This window comes from Phoca vitulina, unplaced genomic scaffold (assembly GCF_004348235.1).
Source record: "Phoca vitulina isolate PV1807 unplaced genomic scaffold, GSC_HSeal_1.0 scaffold40, whole genome shotgun sequence".
Taxonomy (NCBI): Eukaryota; Metazoa; Chordata; class Mammalia; order Carnivora; family Phocidae; genus Phoca; species Phoca vitulina.
The window spans coordinates 10,311,257-10,335,268 of NW_022589743.1; the positions used below are offsets into that span (position 1 = coordinate 10,311,257).

Below are 24,012 nucleotides of genomic sequence, written 5' to 3' on the forward strand. Positions count from 1 at the left end.
TGTGGCGAAGGCCTGGAGTTGAGGCCTCACGGGAGAGCAGGCTGATGGTCGGGAGGTATAGGGACAACAGATAGGAGGCTGGTGGTACCATTCACTCGGCACTCCGGCGTGCAAAGCACAGGCTCCTGCCTCCCTGGCATCTGCACCTGAGCGTGCACAGCCCTGCCTGTGCCTGAGGAAGTTGAAACCAAGGGGGCCCGGGGACCAGCAGCTAAGGAAGCTGGCTGTGAGGGCGGCCTGCTAGAGTCCCTCATGGTCTGAGCCACCTCTGGGTGTCCCTGGGGTGACCCATATCGGCCAGTCCTGTTCTGTCCAGAAGAGGCTGGGGCCCCTGATGTTGAGGGACAAGGTTACTCTGAAGGTGACTCGTCCTTAGCTGGGGACGGAATCTGCATCCAGACAGTACATGCATTGCTTGGCAAAGGATTATGTCCAGGGTTTGGAGAAACCGTGTGGATAATAACCTAATTAGTAGAATCTCAGGAGCGATCTATTTCTGGCAGTTAAGTCGTCCATATTTAAGCCAGAATCCTTCCTCTTGAGCTGGTCTGGACCCGTGTTTTTCTGGGATAGCCCCTCTGGCACACTCTTGAGTGGGAGTGGAGCAGACCTCATCGATGCCAGGGTCCTGCTTCCTGCTCTGTCTGGGGCATGAACTTCAGCCCAGTCTTTTGATCGGGGGTAAAGACCCACCATGAGCCCAGAAGAGCATTCAGAGTTGCACAAGTCAGGCCTAAGCAGAGGGAGAGAGGGGGCCTCCTTCCTTCATCTACTTCCAGTAGGGCCCCGGGGCAGGATAAGAATGGGGCCCTCAGACGATCCCGCAAGGGAGGACTCTTCTAGCTCTGCTTGACTGAAGTTCACCGTCCATGAGCCAGGGCCGGGGGCCGTGGGGGACTGGAGTCCCTTGGTATTGAGGGGCTGGTGCGGTTGGAGGGGCGTGGGCCGGTTGTGACTGGCGGTGGCTGTGGAGGCCAGCCCTGCCGGCCGGCTCCGGGGACCATGTGGACCTGTTGGCCCGCTCGCCCACCCTGCGGACCCCCCTTCCCAGCTCACCACTTGTCCCTGCTCCAGCAGCTGTGGCTGGGCGTGGCCGCCAGTTCAGCAGGTGGGGCTGTGAGTGACAGGCTAAAATTAGGTGTATCTACACCCCCAGTCCTCCTTTCATCGGGGTTGTTCTAAGCCTTCTAGATTTCGGGTTGACAGTCACCTGCCAAGCCTGAGGAGGGGGTGTGGGGCGGGGACCTCCTGGGAATGTGGATTTGGGAGTTGTGCGTTTTTGACTGCTCTTAGCTGGTGTCTGGGTGTCTGTGCATGCTGCTTCCTCCCCTGCAGGCTCGGACGGGAACAGCATGGACTCAGTGGATGGCTGCTGTGGCCCCAGGAAGACTGACCGTTTCCAGAACGCCCAAGCAGGCTCCAGTCCTAAGAAGGTGGACCTCATCATCTGGGAGATCGAGGTGCCCAAGGTAAGGGCTGCAAGTTCCACGTTCCCTCAGGCCCAGGGTCATCGGGCTTAGCGGGGAGGGACAGTAAACCCGAAGCAGCCCCTGAGCAAGCCAGAGGCTGGAGGGAAAGGGAGGGCCACACTCTACCAGGGCCCAGAGAGCTTCCTGCGATGTGGAGCTCCCACAGCTGCCTTCAGGGAGGCTTGTTCTCGTCTCCTTGAAACTCACAGGCTACTCACTCTCCCCCTGGGGCTTCCTCATGTGCGCTGGAGCTCCCATCTGTTTGGAGATGCTAGCAAAAACCAGACTGAGGATATGGGCCAGGCGGGAGTCCCTTCGCCGTGCTCTGCTCTAAAGCTCCCCAACGCAAAGTATATTTGATAATTGAGCATATTTCGGAGAGCTTGAAAAGTATAGACCTGTATGAAGAGAATAACAAGCTGCTCTAATCTCACCCCCGGGAGTGACTGTAAAGACGGGTGTTTCCTTCTCGTCTTGCACCCTGTGGTTTTTAAACAAAACTGAGATGATGTTGGTTTAATTAATGCTTTTAAATACTTAACAATTTAATTTTCCTGTGTTATTCTTTGAAAATATGATTTTAACTGCATTATTCATTGTGTGAATGTCAGTTTACTTCACCAGTCTTCAAATCCAGGGTACCGAAGTGGTTTCGAGCTTCTTGCTGTTCTAACTTAACAATTTTATTAGCTTGATCTTGATGTTTATTGCTGGGGCTCAGAAATAATTGGCCAGCTGAATTCTCCTGGGCACTTAGCTCCCTGCCGCCGTGGAGACTTGGCTTGGTTTGAACTCTGGGTCAGGCGGGCTGCTTTGACCCCGGGGTGCTGGCTCCCTTGGTGTTTTCTCCACCCCATGACCCCGAGAGCCATTGTACCTTCTTTTCCAGTGGTTGCAAAGGGCACGGGCAGGCAGCTCTGGGTGCAGCGCGACCGTGTCCCTGGGGGCTCTGCTGGGGTGGGGTCATTTGGGATTGTCTCAGAGCCTATCTTACTTACATCATGGCTAAGTTGGGCTTCTTCTGTCTGCCTTGAGCTCTTGGCACGCCGGGCACTTCTGCAGGCCTCATGCTCCAGAGGCTCTGGGCCACTGTCAATTGGCAGCAGAAGCCCAAGGGTTCTTTCTTTGACTTTTATTTTCGAATGGAGCCTCTTTATCTTCGAACCCGGATAGACTTGAGGAGGTGGAGGAGTCGTAAATCGACCCTTGTGCTGGTGAAACCTCTCCTAGTATAGATTTGGGAGGAGAAGATGCTGGCTTTGCAGCTTTCTGGATGTGGGCCACATTGTCGGGGAAGAAATGGGAACTGCTGAGAATGGGAGGCAGACTGTAGTTCAGCCACTTAGTAGCTGTGTGATGTTGGGTGAGTTACTTAGCCCCTTTGAGCTTGTTAACTTCATCTGTAAAATGGTGATAAAAGTATCTGTTTCAGAGCTAAGCGCTCAGAACAGTGGCAGATGACTGCTGGCATGTTGACAGTTAATGGTATGTTTGAGCTTGACCTTGTGTAAAACAAAGGTAGGTCTTTGGGAACATAGGGAATTGGTTTCCCATTAACACCCCCAGTTGTCTCTTTCTCTCTCAGCACTTAGTTGGTCGGCTAATTGGCAAGCAGGGGCGGTATGTGAGTTTTCTGAAGCAAACATCTGGTGCCAAGATCTACATCTCAACCCTGCCTTACACTCAGAACATCCAGATCTGCCACATAGAAGGTCAGTGGCAGCTGCTGGCTTGGGTTTCATTGTCTTCCCTGAAATGTAAAGCATTTGAGTCCCAATTATTCCCCTTTTGGAATCTTAAGTCTCCGAATAGAAAACCCTGCTCATCCCAGGTGAAGGGAACGTGGGGCGGTGGGGAGAGGGGGGTCTTCCTTTAGCTCTCCTCTCCTGTTCAGCTACCTGAAGGAGCCTCGGCTCCCTCCCGCAGATCTTCTGGCCAGGAGAGGCGTGGGCACTCAGATGGGCAGGCTGGGGGGCCTGGGTTTAGGGTGCCTGCTGCCTCAGGTGGCTCCCTCACAGAGCAGAACGTGGTTGCCCTCTGGCCGGTGAGGGTTGGCCTTTCCCATCTGCTAGCCTCCTCTTGCATTCAGAGCACGGACACAGCGGCAGAGGTAGCACTGGAAAGGTCAGTGGGTTTCAAGCCTCTTTAGATGCCTTTCTTCTTAAGGCGAAACTTCTAGCTTTTTGGCTCCGTAAAGATACACGTGAACTCTAGGAAAACTCCTGTGGAGTGGGGCATGTGCGGGAGTTTGGTTTTGCAGTTTGTCATACCCACTGTGACTCTCCTGCCTTGACCCCCCGTTTAGGTTCTCAGCATCATGTAGACAAAGCACTGAACTTGATTGGGAAGAAGTTCAAAGAACTGAACCTCACCAATATCTACGCCCCGCCCCTGCCGTCACTGGCACTGCCTTCTCTTCCAGTGACTTCCTGGGTGAGCATGCGCCTGGGGGACCGGACCAGACCAGATGTTCTTGTCTCCCTTTCACTCCAGTCTGCCCCAGATAAGAAACTCCCAAGACCGTGGGCCCAGAAGGGCAAGAGCTTGTTGAGGCCTGTGACCTCTCACCTCTGGCCTCCTCTGGTCAGTTGGTTCTGCTTCTAGCCTGCGTTCTCTGCGGCTGGGCTCTGGGTCTGAGGGGCTGGTACAAAGCCAGACTGCCTCTGTCCCCACTTAGAAGGACCATTCTCCTCGGGCTCTTTTTTTATTATTTTTTTATTTTTTATTTTTTATTTTTTTTAAAGATTTTATTTATTCATTTGAGAGAGAATGAGATAGAGAGAGCATGAGAGGGGGGAGGGTCAGAGGGAGAAGCAGACTCCCTGCCGAGCAGGGAGCCCGATGTGGGACTCGATCCCGGGACTCCAGGATCATGACCTGAGCCGAAGGCAGTTGCTTAACCAACTGAGCCACCCAGGCGCCCAACTGAGCCACCCAGGCGCCCTCTCCTCGGGCTCTTGACACCCGGGCACCTTTTGTGTTTTCAAGGCATTTGCGTAGAAAGGATTATAGTCTATCCAGGAGACTGGGTGCACCCAGACTGGCTTGGTGATGTGTCCAGAGTCCCAGGCTAACACCTCTGAGGCCTGGATGGGACCCACCTTTGTGGGCCTGGATGGGCTTGGAGTGGGTCCTTGTGTTCCTTACTCCTAGTTGAGCCAGGTCTAGTGGAGGTCCTGGTGAAGGATTCCCTTCCCCTCCTCCTTCCCTCTCACGGGAGGTACCTATTATAAAGGAGCAGAAATTCTCCCCACTTGACCCTGGGATCCAGGTGGCTCTTTGGAGGTTGCTCCTGGAGTTTGGCAGGAGGGGAAGCTGACATCTTGGGGCCTCTGTGTGCTGGGCTCTCTGGGGTCTCTGGGGCCTATCACTCGAGATCCTGCAGCATGCCTCCAGCTCTGTTTGAGCCTTCTCTCCCTGGTAGAAGAATTGTAGGGTTCTGTAGGCCAGAGATGATGACGGCATTTCACACGTGGGCTGAATGTGCTGCTTTAGGAAAATTGTCTCCCTGTTGTTGGTTTGGGAGGGTTGACTTCTTGGTTCTAAATCTTGCCCCCTCCAAAGATGCTTGTGCCGTGGCGGGGAGGGATGGGTGTCCAGTTACTTTCCTGTGGATATTGGGGAGTGGGCTGAACCCCACTCCATGCTTTACTTCTGAATGCTAGCATTTTTTTCCCCAGCAGGCTTGGACCAGACCCACTCTTTACTTGTAAATAATTGAGCGGCTGGGATGGCTTCCTTCCCTTGTTCTCTGTGTGGCTTGGTGGAACTGGAGAGGAGATCCCAGGTGCCTTTCAACCAGCTGCACTCAGGGGAGGTGGGGAGGTCAGGACTCTTAGCCAGAGGCCCAGCCACCTGACTGGAAGGTGGCCTCAACATCTTCCTGTGTCCAGGGCACCTAGATGTTGCCTGTAACTTGGCATCAGGAAGACTAGTGTCTAGGGACAAGTCATTTTGAGAGCAGTCTTGGCCTCTGCCAGGGCCTTTAATGTTGGGCCTGGCCACTGAGCAAACCTACATTCCAAATCCCAGAGCGGGGATGAGTTGGGAGGAGGTCTGTGGAGTGCAGAGAGGAGGAGACAGGATGACTCAGACTGTTGGATTCTTGCTGGCAGGAAAGCAGAGTAGAGGGACCCTGCCGGACTTAGAGCTCCTGGGGTCAGCTGCAGGGCCCAGGTTGCTGGCTGACAGGCCTGGGGCCTGCCCACCTCTTACTCTCTGCTGGCTTGTTCTCTGTGGCCCCTCATTCCCTTGCTTCAAGAGAGGCTCCTGCCCAGGCCCCTGCAAGCTATCCACAGCTGGCTCCTCCCTGCCCAGCCCCGGGATGAGGCCTCCTCTAGAGGTGACTCTTGGCATTGCAGGACAAGGGCTGCTGGAGTACGCCTTCCATGGCTGAGGTAGTTGACCTTGGGCTTCTGCCATTTGGGTGCCATGTTGCTTTGGGCTGCCACGCCCTTTTCAGAGATGTGCCAGCTCAGAGGTTTGCCCTGGGACCTCCGGGCTTACCTCAAACCTGAGAAGAGAAGGATCGCTGCAGTGCCTGCTGCCCCTTCCCCTTCCCTACAGCTCATGCTCCCTGATGGCGTCACTGTGGAGGTGATCGTGGTCAACCAGGTCAACGCCGGGCACCTGTTCGTGCAGCAGCACACGCACCCTACCTTCCACGCACTGCGTAGCCTGGACCAGCAGATGTACCTGTGTTACTCTCAGCCCGGAATCCCCACCTTGCCCACCCCGGTGGAAAGTAAGTGCTGCCCGGGCCTCCGCTGGGGAGCCTTGGGCTCTGGCCAGGCCAGGGGGAGGAGTTTTGGGAGTGGCCTATTCTTCCTTTGGTCTTGACCCAGGAGGAGGATGTTCTGGGATCCTTCACAGGAACAGCATCCCTGAGTTCTTGCCATCAGCGTGGAGTTCATCTGGACTGAGTTTCCCAGCTTTCCTAATGGAAATGGTCTTTCCACTGGCTTGACAGAGTCCAATGGCATTGGAGTGGATTTTTGACACATGAGTTCAGATCCCAGCTCTGCCATTTATCTGTTGAATGGGGCGATGCCCACTTGTTTCAGGAATCAGGGTTGGATGTATGTGTGTTATATGTAAAGTACCTGATCCAGATGATGGTTCTCGGAGACGCTCCCTGAGAGCAGTAGGCCCTGCTGTGGGGTGTCTCACCTCCATGTGACCGATGAGAAGACAGGCTCTCAAGTCAGATGGCTGGCCCAGGTGATACCTGAGCACGAACTGGGCTCTAAACTCCGTTGTGCTTCAGAGTCTATGTTTTATCACTTTTTCTTATTGCTCTTGTTGGCAAGAATCCAATGTCGGAACATCTCTTCACCCACCCCTAGCAGGGACTCCTACCCTGGAGCACCCTGATGGGCTTTTAAGGATTTAGGGAAACCTTTGTAGCAGAAGTAAGGATTTAATTGTCATCAGAGTCTCTTAACGTTGCTTCAGTCCATCAGTGAGGACCAAACTGGGGTCTAAGAGGACTGTACCAGGGGCTCCCTTTAAGGGTCAGGGTGAGGACATGGTGTGGTCAGCTCTGTGTGCAGGCGCTCACCCCGTAGTTCCATGTGTCCTGTCCCTGCTGCCGTGGGGCGGGGTAGGTGACTGCTGGCGCACTTGCTCCCTGGCCTTGGCTGCCTGGGAGGCCTGTGTTCTTGGCGCCTTCCTGAAGCAAAGGCTAGAAGAGGCGGCCTTAAGCCTAGGGGTCCTCTTCTGATCATTTAAGAGTCACCACGGGCCGGAACAGGCTAACAAGATCTGCTGCACTTGGGAGGTTCTTGATTTTTTCTGGGACTTTCCCTTAAGAATATAAGTCCCCATTCCCTGAGTTTTGGATTTTACTTGGTTCCTTCTGGTCAGTCCTTGTTCATCTCAGGCTTTAGTAGGTTTCAGAGTAAATGGATCTGGAAGAATGCTTTTTGGTCTAGAGAGCTTTTGGGTGGCATACATGGGAGGCCAGATTTCCCACGTCCAGGTCCTTCCCTTGGCGCCGGTCTCGGGCTCCAGGGCAGCTTTGGAGACTCCTGGCTATTTCCTGGCCCTGTAGATGCACAGACCTCTGAGAAGTAATGTGGGGAGGTGGGTAGCATCGACCGGGGTGACCCTTGGTGCCCTGCCCTAGGCCAGAAGTATCCACACGCTCTCTTCCTGACCTGCAGTAACGGTCATCTGTGCTGCCCCCGGCGTGGACGGTGCTTGGTGGCGAGCCCAAGTGGTGGCCTCCTATGAGGAAAGCAATGAAGTGGAGATCCGCTACGTGGACTACGGTGGATATAAGAGAGTGAAAGTGGACGTGCTCCGGCAGATCCGGTGGGTCCGCACTCCTCAGACATGCACACACCCCGTATGTCGGGATGTGGGATTACTGCAGAGCTGGCTCCGTTTTACCAAGCCTGCGACATAGGTTGACTCTTCTGCTGCCTACTCTGGTTTAGCAGAGTCTGGTAGAAACAGACTGCACTACTTGCCTCAGCTAGAAAGGCCCGTCTTGTGGCAGAGGTCCCCCAAGTATCCTAGGGCAGAAGTGAAGCAGGCTTCTCTCTGGGAGCTTGGTGCCAGGAGTCCCTCTGAGGTCAGCTGCTGCAGCGGGGAGGCCTGCATTCAGGCATGCTGGGAGCTGCGGCCTGCTCCCCGTCGTGTATGCCTCTGCTTGGCTTCGTCTTGGGTTTGCTGAGGGCTCACAGCGCTAAAGCACAAAGTAAATATTGGCCTGAAATGGAATCAGCCTTCAGGTTCATAAACAGTGTTCCTTCCTTGCCTTTCTAGATCTGACTTTGTGACTCTGCCATTCCAGGGAGCAGAGGTTCTTCTGGACAGCGTGATGCCCTTGTCAGGTAACAGATGGAGCCCCTGGCAAGGTGGGAACCGTGGTTGAGAGTAGGTCTTTCTCCTTGAGAGCCTTCGTTTGTGCCCGGAGGACTTAGGCTAACACAGCTGCCAGGGACCGGAGAACCGTCTGGTCAGAGTTTGACTGGATGGGTCTGGGCCGAGGCCCAAGGACATGCCTCTCTAACAAATACTCAGCTGATGCCACCGGTGCTGCTGGCCCATGGCCCACCCTTCCAGGGCCGCCGTTCTGGACTTTCCCCAGGCCACCAGCTTGGAGAGGTTTCTAACACAGGACGTAGGTGAGACCCAGGGTCCTAGCATCCATGGCCGAGGGTAGGTGTGGAGGCATGCAGCACTGCTCGGCTGGGCCTCCGCCCCCGGGGCACCATGGGGACCGTGCTGACATTCACAGGTGTGGTATCCTAGACTGACCCCGTCCCCAGACGGAGGGGACTAGCGGAGTGATCTGGGCAAGGTAGCCTTGCCGGTTTTCTAAACTCTCTGGAAAATGGGATGGTATCTGTCCTTCGGGGTGGCCGAAGGAATTACATAAACCCAGGAACTGGTATGTGGACAGTGGTCAAGTTGCAGCTGCCCATGATGTGGAATTTGGTATTTGTAGGTGATAGTCCGCTCGTCTTGTTCTGGTCTGCATCCGGGACATGTGCTAGATAGAGGTCCTGCAGGCTCGCTGCAGTCCGGGCCGCCTGAGCGCTGGGTGACAGCCTCCTTCTGTTTTCCTGTATTGCTCTTGTGTGGTCCCCTCCATTTCTGTCCGTCTCCGCGGTCTGTCCAAGCCCAGCTGCAGCGCTCCCTCCTCCGCCAGGCCCTCCCCAGACCTTTGTGACCCTGCCTCTCCATCCGTGCCGCCTCTTGCCTCGGCTCTGTGCTTGTGCCTAAGTGTGTAAGGCGACGGAGAGTGCCGCCCCGTGCCCTGCCCACTAGCGGGGGACTGCCCCCGCCGCGCTCTGTGGCCCCACCTTCGTCAGGTGTCACTGGAGGAAGGTTCAGCCTGGGCTGCGCCTGGATTAGGTGGTGGTGGCGGCGGCAGCGTTCCCCTTGAAGGCAGAGTTTCTGTCCCTTTGCTCCTGTCCCCTGGCAGTAACCTGTAGCAGAGTCCCTGTGAGTGTACCCGCTTAGAGCCCCGCGGAGGCCTGGCCTCTGTTCCTGCCACAGGTGGCTCTTCCAGACGGTTCTCCAGTCCCTGGCAGCATCTGCTCGGAAAACCCCTGGAAGCTGTGTGAGCGACAAGGATGTTTTGCCTCCGTGAAAGCCTAAATGCTGCTTTTCTTTTTCCTTTTAAAGATGATGACCACTTTTCACCTGAAGCAGATGCAGCCATGAGCGAGATGACCGGAAACACAGCGCTGCTGGCTCAGGTGTGTGCCTGGGAGGCGGGCAGGCTGGCCAGGGTCTGTCTGAGGAGCCTCCTGCCTGGCTTTTGGGCAGTGCCTCCCGGCCTCTTCCCAAGCATCTTGGATTCTTGGCAACTGACCTTTGAATTCCTTTCTCCTTCGTGGCTTGGGCCCTGGGTTGGCCAGCAGTCTTTAACGAGGGGTGCGTGGGCGGGGGGAGCTTTTAAACATGCTTGCTTTCTTCTGTTGTTTTTCTAGGTGACAAGTTACAGTCCAACTGGCCTTCCTCTCATTCAGCTCTGGAGTGTGGTTGGAAATGAAGTAAGTTCTGTTCTTTTCCTTTAAGTTATTGGCCAGTAGTCATGGATTGATTGGGAGCTGATTCTGCCGTTGTGTCCTCTTGAGCTAATCAGAGGATGTAACTATAGACCAGTGCACCCTCCTCCCCCCCCCCACCGGGACATTTAGCAATGTCTGGAGACATTTTTTTGGTTGCCCCGGTCAGGGGTGGCGATGCTGGTGGCATCTGGCAGGTAGAGGCCGGGGAGTGTTGCTAAATCTCCCACAGTGCACAGGACAGGCCCCACAACAAAATGTCAGTGGTCCTTCCTGGACCTAGGCCTTTCTGGACCCTGTGTCCACTGGGTTTTCCCCACCCCATTTCATGGTGTTAACGCTTAGATTTCTTTAGTGTACTGAGAAGCCCGCCTTCATGCCGACAGAACATTCAGTAAATGTCCCCATTGGCCTAGAAGAGTCCTGTCCCCCACCCCCCACTTCTCTGGTACCTGTGGTCTGCAGTGGTCATCTGGGACTGAGAGGGAGAACCCTCGTTGGCCTGACAGCTGGCCCCGAGGTGCAGTGGGTAAGGCTCTCAAGGGAACTTTGTCTTCTAGGCGGTGTTGATAAACCGGTCGCTGGTGGAGCGAGGCCTTGCTCAGTGGGTAGACAGCTACTACGCGAGCCTCTGACCCCCGTCCCCCACAGACGCTTCTGGAGTCTTTATACACTGTTGAAATTGGGCTTGGCGCTGAGGCAAAGACGTTACATCAGAATAACAAACGTTATCTTCCCCAGAAGGTCGTCTTTTCTTTTTTTCACACTGTAGTCATGTTGAGAAGTCTCCTCTCTCAGACAAGGAAGGAACCATGGGTTCTTTCAAAGCCATAGGATGGTGTTTAACAAGCCAGTCAGTTTAGCCTGGTTCCAAGCCTTTAAAAAAAAAAAAAAAAAAGTGAAAGTAAAACTGTCTCAACCAGGTTGTCCTCTACCACCTCTGTTCCCGTCTTCCTTCCCACCTCCTCCCCTCATTCAGAACCAAACCAACCGCAGCAGACGGGCCAAGGGATGTGTTGCCTGAGAGGGTTTCTTTTCCTTCAAAATCTTTCTTCAGGGAGCAAGACATGAAATCACTAATTGGTATTGATTACTTGTACAGCTTACATCAACGAACTTATGATGTTTAACCAGTTTTTATAAACTTCATCTAGGTCCTAGGAAGGCAGACTTTTTAATGCATATGTAAATACGAAGCAGTCAGACCTCCGGCCTTGGCCGGTGGGGGAGGGGAATGGTTATCTTGCCAAGCCTGGTTGTAATTTGTAACCATTTTCTATTTGTGCAAACTCTGTAAATATATGTTTAAAAAAATGTAATATTTTGTATAAGATACACTGGAGAACAAAGGGAACTGAAGATTTTTCCACACCGCACATCATCAGTGAGCTGCCCCGTGGGCCCCTGCGGCTTCCAGCACATCGGACAGGGCGACTGTAGGGTAGAGATTGTGAGCGGGGATTTTTTTTTTTTCCTGTACAAATTTGTTAAAAAAAAAAAAAAAAAATCAACTCATTTGAATTACCTTCCTGTGGTGTGTTTGATTCTTTTTTTAGACTGGCTTTTAGCATTGTGCCGACATAAGAAAGTAACTTATATAAATCTTGAACTGTATACATTGTAGCTTTGAGTCCATTTCTTCCAGGGTGAGAGGGTTGGGGTGGGGAGTGAGGTGGTGGTGAGTGTGGAGGGGCCCTGTCTAAAGGAGCCCCTTTAACCAGAAATTTCCATTTTTTCCCTCTCCTTGCCCCACAAGGTGGCAGCCAAGCTTCCTCCGGCTTCCCCTAGTGCCTCAGATAGCCAGGCCTGAGTTTAAAGCACTGATTTCCACAGTTCTTTGGGTGTTCTCAATAGATCTTTGAAGTTATGTCATCTGTTGCGGTGCTAGGAACAATATATGCCTACATGGGGAGAGCAGAGTGAAGTTTTGATTTTTTAAAGATTTATTTATTATTATTATTTTTTAAAGATTTTTATTTATTTATTTGACAGAGAGACAGTGAGAGCAGGAACACAGCAGGGGGAGTGGGAGAGGGAGAAGCAGGCTCCCCGCCAAGCAGGGAGCCTGATGTGGGACTGGATCCCAGGACCCTGGGATCATGACCTGAGCCGAAGGCAGACGCTTAACGACTGAGCCACCCAGGCACCCCTAAAGATTTATTTTACAGAGAGGTTGTGCTCACAGGAGGGAGGGGCAGGGGAAGAGAGAGAGAGAGAAAGGATCTTAAGTAGATGCCCCGCTGAGCACGGGGCCCAACATGGGGCTCGAGATTATTACCTGAGCGGAAATCAAGGGTCTGCTGCTTGACTGATTGAGCCACCCAGGCGCCCCAGAATAACATTTTGATTTAACAGACCCTCCAGGGCAAAGGCAGGCTTGGGCCCTTTGGCCTGTGTCTCGGAGCTTACCCCCCGCCCCCCACCACCACCGGGGTTTCTGGAGAGTGGAGGCTGCCCAAGGTTCCTTCACACTGAAGGAATCTTCCCACAGAGCTGCAGCCACTCTCCCCAGCCGTGGGTAACGAGTGGTTAACAGACTGTTTCCCTCATCTGTAGGATCAGATCATGGGACCAACCTCAAGGCAATGAAGCAAAATCATGGGAGTGTCCCCTGCTCGTACAGAGCTTGGCCCAAGGCAAGCTTTTATGGGGTCGGAGCTGCTCATCCTAAGTCCCAGCAGTAATTGGCGGTGACATTGGCCAGCTTGGGTTACACCCAGTCTCAGCTTTTTCTGTACAACTCTGTATCACTGGAGCAGACAAGGGTGTGTGGGAGCCTTCAAGCCAGTTTGGGGAGAGTCGCAAAGCCTGGTGCGCAGATTTGGCCTTTGGGAGCTATTGAAAGGTTTTAATGGAGGGAGCCACAGAATTCTGGTGCCTGGTGGGGGACAGGGTGGTCCAGACAAGATAAGGGCTTCCAGTGAGACAGCTCCTGGGGTGATGGGTCAGGATCCCTTGGACAAGGCCCCCAGGATTGGGGAAGATGGGCATTGGGGATGAGGAGGTGGGCTGCTCAGGGCTTATAGTCTTAGCCTTCAGGGATGGGTCCCTTTAAGGAGGTTTTGATATGTGGGAGTAAAGTGAGTTTAGAGGTTGGTGAAGGTCATGTACTCTTTGAATTAACCCTTCTCAGATTACAGAGCTTGGAAAAAAGTTGATTTTGACCATTTTGCTGGTAATCTTGTTCTTATGGAGGGGTAGGTTTATGGAGGTCCTCACTCCCCCATTCTGGACGTCAGTCCTCTGAGCCAGTGTATTTTAGACATCTGCTCTGAGTTAACTGGGCCATCCAGGGGGACGGCTTAAGTATGACTTTGAAAACTCATGGTCCTGGAGGGAGACTTGGTCACCTGCCCGGGGGTATGGGGGAGACAGGTGGAATGCTGGTGCAGGAGGCTAGAGCTTCCAACCTGTTCTTACTCCAGGTGTTTATTTCAACTGCTTCCCCTCGGGTCCTCCGGGCCCTGCCAAGTGGGGCTGCTCCCAGTGGGGTGTCAGCATGGAGGCTGGGGCCCGAGTTCCTGCTATGCCTGGTACAGCCTCACACACGTCCCTTAACTGTCACGGGCTTCAGATAAACCAAGATGAGCAGCTGGAGTGATGGAGAGCTTATTGTGTCAAGACAGGGTGCCGTTTTGCAGGAGATACTTGGTCCTCATGAGACCCCAGTGAGGCAGAAACTGACCCTGGAAATAGATGGTGACTTAGAAAGTGGTTTGCAGTTGGACACTCAAAGCCAGACTCTTGTCCCAAGGCAGGTCACAACCACAGCCGCTCTGAAGTAACACGAGCACTGATCATGCTTTGTTCCGCATCCCCATGTAAAGGCTACAGTCGTTAAAACATCAGCCCGCAAAACAGTCTTACAACTGAGAATGGCAAAAACACCACGGCAGGAGGTGATCAATCACTTTGCTTATATGAGAGATTAAAATTTGAGAAATGTAAATAAAGCCAGGAAGAACACGTAGCATCTAGGCCAGAGTGAATGGTTTTGATCTTTGATGATCTTGAAAAGGAGAAAAATCTCCACTGGGAAAGGTCATCAGGGATGTGGCCAGAAAAGAGAACATCTGGATTGTTTCTACACCAGCACTGCCCAGTAGAAACATGTGAGCCACGTGTGTAATTTAAAATTTTCTAGGAGCCTCAATAGAAAGGAAAAAACCAGGTGAGACTAATTTTAATAGTTTGTTTAACCTAACATTTCAACATGTAATGCACATTGGAAATATCAATGAGATTTTATAGTATTTTTCATACTAAGTCTTGGGGAATCCTGTGTGTATATCTTACACTCGCAGCCTGTGTGTGCCGACTAACCACGGCCCAGGTGCTCAGGGGGCTACCTTGTGGGGTACCGGACTGTCCCACCGATCAGCATCATACTGGTACTGACGGCCTTATGTTGGTGTTTGTCCTTATCTTACTCAAAAAGCTCTAGGTTCCTTTGCATATTTATTTTTCCAGATGACCTTTAGCATGAATTTTTTTTGAGAGGCAATCATGGTGAATGTTTTACCAACATTTGGAAAAAAATAATGCATGTTGTTGGTTTGTTATAAAGTTTTATGTAATATATTAAATTGAGCTTGTAAATTATTCATATCTAGTTTTTCTTTCTTGCCCTCTCCCTCCACTTTTTTTTTTTTTTTTTTGTCTGTACTTTTTTTCCATTCCCAAGAAAAGTGCATTAAAAGATTCTGGTATTGTCACGCTTTCCTGTTCTTCTTAAGTGGAAACTTCTGAAAGAAGCTGTTGTGTTGCTAGGTTTGAAAAAGCTCATGGGTGATATTTTCTCATCAATGTGAAATATCTTTGGTATTCTGTTTGGTGCTTTTTGTTTTAAATTTTGTATTTTTTTCTGTCATTTAACTAATGAGGTGGGTGGATGGCTTATAAACAGCACACTGCTAGAATTTTTTTTCTTTTAGCGAAATCTAAGAGGTCAGTAGGTGAATCTGACTTGTTCACTGTAGTCACCGTTGCAATATTATTTGCCATTTAGTTCATTTTCCTGTTTTGTTTTGGGGTGGTTTTAGGCCTTTTTTTTTTTTTTTTTTTTTGCTTTTCATTTGCTTGATTAGAACTTTTCCCTGTAGTAAATTTAGCATTTATTTTTATTTTTTAAAAGATTTTATTTATTTGAGAGAGAGCAGAGAACAAAAGCAGAGAGTCGGGGGTGAAGAGGAGCAGAGGGAGAGGGAGAAACAGACTCCTGGCTGAGCAGGGAGCCCAACGCGGGGCTCAATCCCAGGACCCTGGGATCATGACCTGAGCCAAAGGCAGACGCTTATCCGACTGAGCCACCCAGGTGCCCCTAAACTTAGCATTTAACATCTTGTTTCTGTGTTATCAGTGGATATCAGTTATTCGCCAGTAACTCTGAATTTATGTTTCTCTTAATATCATGTAGTTATATTTCCTCCTTTCTCCCCGAAAGGGAAACTCAGCAGAAAGATTTCTGCCTTTCTTCCTACAGATGTGCATGTACACACTTTCTCTGTCTCCTGGGTTTTGTTAGAATCATCTAGAATCCAGTTCAGAATGCCAAACTTTTTTCACATATGCCTCTATCTCAAGAGTTTTAGAATGGTGACATTAAACTTCAGTCACGTTACCGGGAAACATTTTCGCCAACTTTGTTTCACCAGCTTTATTCCTACTATTTCTTACACACCTGCTCCTGAGGTCTTTATTTTGATTCACTTTTGTCTGGACTATGACTTTGACTTTTTTTGGTTTTCAGAGCACCTTGTACATCTGAACATTTCTGTCTTTTTGTCCTGACAACGGCAGCAGGTTACTAGGCTGAGCACCTCTGCTGGAGTGAAGGTCACCTTGCCAAAAATCCCGTCTTTTGTCCCCTGCAGTAGGACTGTGCATCCTTGTACCCTCGGGCTTGGTCCGTGAAAGGTGGGTAGGGGCAGTGCGGGGCCCCAGGTAGACTCACTCGCACTCTCCCTCCCAGCCATGGCTGAGCCGCAGCTGGGGCCTAGTCTGTGCGCCCGCGTCCTGGCGCGAAGACCACAAAGGGCAGGGTTGCGGCCAGTCCCCCATGGATGCAGGTGTGCGAAGCAAGTGTGTCCTAAGTCACTGAGGTTGAGCTGGTGTGTTCTCTGCAGCCTGTTCTAGCCTGTGCTGATCGATGGTCCCTCGTTCTGGGCCCCTGACTTTTCCTCTGAGGACTTAGAGCTCTGGCCGTGGGGCTTGGGGCAAGGGTCTCACCCTCTCTCCCCCCATCCCCCATCCGTAAAACCCGGGGGTGACTTAGATGAACACAGAGGTACTTCCCAACTTAGCCTTTAGACCGATTTGTTCTGTAAATAAGAGCCTTCCTGAAGATTCCCGTTAATGAGGCTGACTGACTTTGTATTTTTACAAAGCAAATTATCTAGGCGAGATCTTGGCTGTTTGTTGCTAGAAATAGGCCCAGCTGACATCTGGTCGGGCAGATACCATTTGAGAAGCCCTGGAAGGCCCCGGGAGGCAGACACCTCCTACCTCGACCTGGGATGGATTTCTTACGTTTCTCCAGCTTCCTTGGCTTGGTGACAGGAGCTCTGCCTGCTCCCACTGATGTCTTTCTCTCCACTGAGTGCCTGCTGTATGCCAAGCTTCCTGCGAGGGGCCCGTGAGGATGAGACCCCCACTGGCCCGTAGGGAAGCATCTCTCCCTGGGGAGGGGGGCTCGGTGGTCTCTGCACAGATGGTGCTTTCCTGTGGAGGTGCCTTCCCTCACTTCCTTAGGGGATCCTGGCAACCGCTGGGGAGGTGGGGAACAGGCTACAGATCAGCAGCTCCAGGACTGGGACTCGGGCCTTCGAGACCCCAGACCCCAGACTCTGCTCTTACGTACGTGCATGTGCTACCTTTCATGGTGGCCAAAGGGGCCATGCTGACGGGGTGGTGAGGGAGGCTAGCATTCCCGTGTTTCTGGGAAAGCTCCTTGCAGGAAGTGGCCTCCACCACCTTGGAGGAAGAGAAGGCCACGGAAAGAGGTGAAGGTGGTGGGGGCCACCCTCCCACCAAGATGGGGGCTGTCCTGTAGTCTGGCTCGGGGACACTTGGAGAAAGAGACGGTAAAGGAGGACACACGTCTTCGCTGGAGGCTGTCTGCAAATAGATCATGTGTACAAGTCCTATCTTTTTGTTCTCGTTTTTTTTTAATAGGCGATACAATTCATGATTCCAAAGATATCTAAGGATAATCAGTGAAAGGTGGTTTCCTTGCTGTGTCCCCCAGGCCCCCACGTTTCGTCTCCAGGGAGATGATTTAGTTTTTCACGTCTTCTACGAGAGGGCCCATCCCTCACACACACGAATGACAGCCTCGCGTCAGCCTCAGGCCACAAACCAGACCTGTGTTTGTAAATACAGTGTTACTGGCCCACAGCCACGGGCGTTGGGTTGCATATTGTCTATTGTGCTACAACCAGCAACTTGAGGACCTGCCGTAGAGACTGTGCCCTGCAAGATCAGAAATACCTAGTCCTTTACAGAAAGCAGTTCGCTGACCTCCCCACTATGAACACTCCTGCATACTTGGCCCTATTTAATCAAACTTAAATGCGGCCTTAGTATTTCCTGCCTCCTTGCCAACCATGAATTCTTTAGACTTGGAGAATTACAGAATCTTCAGGGTCCCTAAGGTTGTCTGCGGTGGGCAGCTCTGTGTCTTGTAGACTCCCTCCTGGTAGAAGCCTTGCTCCTGGTAGGGCGATCCAGCACAGAACCCTCCGCTCACATAGGGTGGGCACGAACCCGGGGTAGACCAGGAAGACCCTTTTTGGGTAGCAGAGTGTGGTCCACAATCCCAGAGTGCTGGCAGCATCTGGGAGCAGAATCCCAAGCCCCACCCTACTGAACCCACTCTTCCTTTGCCTAAGATCCCCAGGGGATTTATGTGCTCGTGCAGGTTGGCAGAAGTGCCGTTCTGGGGCCGTAGTGTCTTAACTGGCTGCATACTGGAATCTCTTCGAAACTCCCAGTGCCCAGACCCATTCTCAGAGATGCAGATTTCACTGGGCTGGGCGGCAGCTTGGGAGTTGAGATAACATTTTTTAGAATTGTTACTTTTGGAGTATGACACATATGTTAAACTACATAAAGTGCACAATTCTTGAGGGTAGGACGTGATGCCCTTTTACACAGATAAACCTGGGTCACCCTAGTCAGGTGATGATGGACATTTCCAGGACCCCAGGAGTTCCTCTCATGCCCTGTCTGGCCAGCACCCTCTCCCCAGTGACCACTATTCTTTGACCTCTGTAAGATTAGCTTTGCCTTTCTGGACCTTTGAATGAATGGGATCATCCAGCAAGTACTCTTGCATCCTGCTCCCTCCACCGACCTCGAGGTCTGAGAAGGTATGTGTCTTCTGCCGCATGAACATACCACAGCTTCTCTACCCGTTCTTTGATGAGTGTTCATTTAGGTGTCCCTTTGGGGCTGGAATGAATAAAGCTGCTCCGACTCACTCCTAGGTTTTTGGTGGATGTATATATTCATTTCTCTTGGGCCTGCATCTGGGAGGAGGACTCCTGGGCCGGGCCGTGGGACCGGATTATGTTTAGACTCAGTAGTTATTTGCACATCAGGATTTATAAAAGCTCACCAGGGGGGCTCCTGGCTGGCTCAGTCGGTAGAGCATGCAACTCTTGATAATCAGGGTTGAGAGTTCAAGCCCTACATTGGGTGTAGAGATTACTTAAATAAATCTTTAAAAAAAAAAAAAATCTTTAAAAAAAAGAAGCTCACCAGGTGACGCTGATGTGTTTCTGGAACTGAGAATCCTGCTTGAGAGAGAGACCTCTCTGAGCTCTTCCTGCCCAGCTGCCCTTCCGGCTCCTGTCCTGTTGCTTTGCCCAGTGACCTTCCAGGCAATCCCTAATCCATTTCTGTTGCTTGCCACTATGAATGCTCTCTAACCAGATGTGTGGTTCCAGGCCAGTCCCACCCCACCCCTGAATCCACTTCCTCCCTGCTGATTGGATTCCAGCCTCGCCCCAGTATCTCTCCCGCCAGAGCCCTCAGTACCTGCAGCGGCTGAGCTCAGTCTCCATCACGCTCTTCCTCCTAAATCCTCTGGGCCCTCTGGACATGCAGTGGATGATTCCCAGCATCCTGTCTCAAGAGGACGAAGAGGGTTGGCATGAAACCACTGGCATAAAGCATGGAAAGCACTTAGCACGGGGCCCAGTGGAAAGCGTTCAATAAATGGTGCCTAAGTGCAGATCATAGAACATTTCCATCTGCTCCCAGTTCCAACGCATCCAGAGTGGTGCTGTCCAACGTGGTGGCCACTGGCCGCATGTGGCCACGGAGCGCTTGAGACATGACTTGTCCAGATGGAGAGGTGTTGTAAGCTTAAACTATACACTTTGTGAGAAAAAGCATGATTGAAGAGAGAGAATGAAACATTTTGGTTATAGTGGATTACAAAAGATACGATCGGTCACACATGTTTCTTTTTGCGTCTTAAAGGGTGGCTGGTGGACTAGTGCACATCCCTCATGGCTCCCATCGTTTATGGGGCAGCCCTGGGTAGAGGAGTGCCATGAGAGGAGGTTACACTCTTTCCAATAATGTTTCTCAAGTTGGGGCTCAGGCCGTTTGCTTCAGAGCTTACCTGGAGTGCTTGTTAAAAATGCAAATTGCTGGGCCCTGCCCAGAAACTCTTTAAGAATGGGACTAGGAATCTGCATTTTCAATTAACTCCGTAGCTAAACTCATGCCCTCTTAAATTTGAGCTCTCCTGCTCCTAGAACTTGGGGCAATTTGATTTCCCTCTTAAAAGATATGCTTCTTTGCTTCAGGAGCTGCTCTTTTATTTCCTCCTTTGACTTGGCTACCAGGAGTGTTCAGGACCAAGTTTTGGGTTAAATTAGGGTTTAAGTATTGTGTGACCTAGGTGGCTCTTCCGCTGCCTGCCAGTGTGTTAGGATTGTCATGCCCAACGTTTTTTGTTTTTGTTTTTGTTTTTAAAGGTTCAATTTATTGGGGCACCTGGGTGGCTCAGTCGGTTGGGCGTCTGCCTTCGGCTCGGGTCATGATCCCAGGGTCTTGGGATCGAGTCCCGCATCGGGCTCCCTGCTTAGCTGGGAGTCTTCTTCTCCCTCTGCCCTCCCCCCCACCTTGCTCATGATCTCTCTCTCTCTCAAATAAATAAATAAAATCTTTAAAAAAAAAAAAGATTCAATTTATTGAGCAACATTTGGAGGACAAACACCAAGATCTGTTTGCACCGTGTCGTTTCTGGCCTCAAAAGATTTCAGTCTCAGTTCTGCCCTGTGGTTGTTCCGAGGATGAAAAGAGATCATTTAATTTCAATAAAAAGCTTACCAAGAAGGTAGAGATAACAAAAGGGAATACCCTGCGCTCAAGCCGTGAAGCTCTTGGTGTGTGGGGAGGGGTGAATTTCAGGGTCTTGGAACTTGCCCTGTACAGATCGTTGCCACTGTGGCCTCTGACCACTAGATGGCGCCATATCACAAGTTTCTGGAAGGACGCCCTCCCTACAACTGCCTCCACAGTGGTTCTCCAAGTATGGTCTCATTCTCAGAACTTACCAGAAATGCAAATTCTCAAGCCCTACCTCAGACCCACCGAATCAGAAACTGTTTTTTAACACGCCATTCAGGTGGTTCTGGTGCACACGGTTGTTTGAAATCACTGTCCTAGAGTCGACCTTGGGGTAGCTTGGGTAGATGTAAGTAGGAAGTGGGATTGAGGAATTGCTGGAGAGAGGGTAGGAGTGAGGTAGGATTGGAGGCAGAGGGGGAGAGGGGATGTGGAGGAGGTAGGGGGAGAGGGGAGAGTGAAGGTACCCATCGCAGGAACAACTCCGAATTGTCCAAATTTGGGCAGGGCTTGTGCAAATCGGGGAGCACTTAAGGGACAAGAGACTAGGTGGCAAATTTGCATTTCTTTTAAGGTAAAGCATGTCAAAGGGTGTCATTTGGTTGGAGGAGAAAGGGGGTCATTGTGTAACCCCCACTCTGGATGGAAGGCCAGGACCAGGAGCAGAGAAAGGCCAGCCGATGTCCCCACTATGGCTGTTTACCTCTGCCCATTCTGACATGTCACCAAAGCACCACTGTGTTAATGGACTAAAACCTTTGCAACCCTCCCAGGACAATCCAGGAAAATGGATGCTCAGAAATCAAAAAGAAGCTCGAGAGTAGGTGGAAAAATCACTAGTGAGTTAAAATCTTACTTCTATCGTTTCAATCCTATATGTACCCAAAGGGGCGTCCAGTGCCAGAATGAATTTATATCTTTTTTTTGACACAAAAATTTCTTTTGCAGGTGGCTACTGAGCCTTCAGAGGGGCAATGCATCATGCAAATAATTTTTTTCAGCTGTGACGTATACAGTTTAGTTTGATTTATTTTTGATGTCAGAAACAAAATGGAAAGTTGGCATTTTAAAAATGAGTGTGGCTGGCTGAATAAATAAATAATACGGTCTTGGCCAGAAGCTGCCAGTGCCTCCTTAATTGGTCATTGATTCTTTAATTCTCTGCACTTTAACATCTACGGAAATTAAGAGGCCACAGAGCATGGAGATGTCTTTTGTTAAACAAATTAAGGAAGCCCGGTTTTAGAAGGTGTAGTCCTTCCTGGGCTCTGACACAGCCTTTAAAGGCAGGAGGACGGGAAAGCCAGGTGCCCTCTGTGGTTTCTTCCGGAGCAGGAAAGGACTGTCACCTTGTTTTTCCAGCTATGAATATTTATGCATGCACACGGACCCGAGGTACATAGAGAACACGGTGCAACTCGGCAACAGGGACACGGTGCGTCCCTCCTGTGGTTTTCAGGGGCATCCGGAGGTGGTCCGGCGCAGTTACCTTCCGGAAGATGTATTTGAGTTGCCCAAGTTCAGATCCTGGTGGACTAGCCTGGGCAGACCCAGTCAAAGGGCCTGGGGAGTCTCTTCCATTTCTCTCAGGGGAAGTTTTCTTTAGCTCCATTTCCAGGCTGGGTGGGGGCACTGGCCATTCTCACCATCCTCAGGGGAGATCCCTGATGCCACCTAGAAAGTCTTCCAGAACGCTGAGGGCCTCCAGAGCCCACAGCTCCCTGCCACCCTTGACCTTCAACCCCCTGTCATTGCAGACGGTCGAAAGTTCTGCCTCTCTCCCCTCTGAGCCTCTGCAAGGGCTGTGTCCCCTGCTGGTTCTCCCCTTTTCCCCTAACACACCAAGGCTCCCTCCTCCGGGAAGTATTTCCTGTCTTCACCGCCCCCCCCCCACCTCCCACCTGTGGGAGATAGCCCCCTGCAGCTCATCCCCAGAGTACACCCCTCGTCCTGCTGCTGGGACATCACTTCCTGGTGGTGTGAGTCCCTCGAGAACAGGGCATGTATCTTACTTCTGTAACTCTAGCATGTGAAACAGGACCCAGAACATCAGAGCCCTCAAGAATATTTGGTTGAGTGAATAAATGATTGAGGGCATTTGCCTTCAAGCAGATACCACAGAAACTCAGTTAACAGGATGAAATGCCCCAAAGGTTTCCATGACTCTTACCTTGTCTTGGGTTCTAGCCTCTCACGCCTCTGTGTCAGAGGCCTTCCTTATATCCCGTCTGTGCCAGAGTTGCGTTCAGGTGGAGCTGGAGAAAATGCGTGCGGAGCCATTGGGAGGTCGCTCACGCCAGTGGCGGGGAAGTCTGGGACAGGTGGTGCTCGTCTTGCCTCTGGTGGATCCGGGCTAGGTCTGGCAGTTCAGGTATGAGGTCGTATGGTAAAAAGGACATATCCTGCTGGGTTTTAGGCCCTTGAACACGATGTATCTGACCACGGGTATGTGCACTAAGACTGAAACCTCCCAACTTCAAAGGCAATCTACATACATGGACGTCTCTGGGTTGGCATACAGGCTAAGAGCTGTGTGATCTCAGGGAAGTTACTTAACCTCTCTGGGCCTCAGCTTGCACATCTGTAAACTAGGGTCACCTCCAATAGTAGGAATTAAATGTGAATTTCCTGGCATCTAGGATGCACTTGATAAATATTTTGTTTATTATTTGTGCCCTTCAGCTTGCCACATGGAGTAGGCATGAGGATAAGATTTGTAGAAGTTTCAAACCAGTTGGTCATCTTTGCTTCTGCGAGTTCTCGCAGGATGGGGTCTCCCCCTCTTTCTGGGTCCAGGAGGCCCATCATTTCCTCCACATTGAAGACCCCACTGCCCATCTCCTCTACTCCCTGCTCATCCTCTGGAACCACCCCGCGATGCCTCCCTCGCTGTAATTCCATCTGCAGGGGGATGCCACCATCAAAACACCTGCCACCCAGACCCCTGTTCCCAAATACCCTCTCCTTCTGAGCCTGGCTGCGGGGAGAAGCTGGGACCCCCCGCCCCAGCACATGTCCTCAGCTGGCTGCCTCCGGGACCCCTCGCCCACCTCCCCTCTCTCAGTCCCAATTCCCCTTCCCAACAGTGTCTTCATTCCATTAGAATTCTTGCCCTTCTACTTCGCACATCAGCAGCGCACCTGCCTGTCTCAGCCACCGCCAACATCCCGCGTCGTGTGTCCCCCGCGGCCAGGCACCTGGCCCTCCTCTCTCTCTCTGGCAATTAGGATTCCCTCCCCAGCTCACGTCGAAAGCCTCTGTTCTTCTACCTGAACGTTCAAGTTAACTTCTACCGACTGTTTATTCAGCCTCTGTACCAGCCGGCTTGCTCCTTACTCAGCAAACACAACCCCCAGAGGGGGGACTGGGGACACCAAGCCCTAGTTTCGGACAGGATGGAAAGACACGTCAGAGCGTGAGGGGGCAAGGTGGGGGTTCTGAGCCCCCATGTCCCAGGAGCGGGGGCGTGGGCAGGGGAGAAAGGAACCGGAGGGGCAGCTTGCCAATCTCAGGTGCTGCTTTTTGGGTTAGCCCACGGATACGTTTGCATGGGTAGTTACAAACTTGTCTGTGTGTGTAGGAGGCAGGACGGGCCTCCTCTGAAGAGTATTTGGGGCATAGAAGAAGATGGTCCAGCAGGGAGGGTGCAAAGGGGA

The 24,012-nt window shown here is 51.7% G+C and overlaps 1 protein-coding gene across 2 annotated transcripts in view; it reads left to right on the forward strand.

The window, feature by feature from the left end:
• Positions 1-11,608, forward strand: part of AKAP1 (A-kinase anchoring protein 1) — a 33,531-nt gene extending 21,923 nt beyond the window's left edge. For both annotated transcript variants that reach the window (XM_032428922.1, XM_032428921.1), the window contains exons 3-11: positions 1,336-1,469; positions 3,055-3,181; positions 3,775-3,902; positions 6,036-6,213; positions 7,634-7,784; positions 8,241-8,308; positions 9,609-9,682; positions 9,917-9,979; positions 10,555-11,608. In XM_032428922.1, coding sequence (XP_032284813.1) covers positions 1,336-1,469; positions 3,055-3,181; positions 3,775-3,902; positions 6,036-6,213; positions 7,634-7,784; positions 8,241-8,308; positions 9,609-9,682; positions 9,917-9,979; positions 10,555-10,629 — 998 coding nt within the window. In that variant the 3' untranslated portion in view covers positions 10,630-11,608. The remainder of the gene's footprint in view (positions 1-1,335; positions 1,470-3,054; positions 3,182-3,774; positions 3,903-6,035; positions 6,214-7,633; positions 7,785-8,240; positions 8,309-9,608; positions 9,683-9,916; positions 9,980-10,554) is intronic.
• Positions 11,609-24,012: the final 12,404 nt, after the last annotated feature.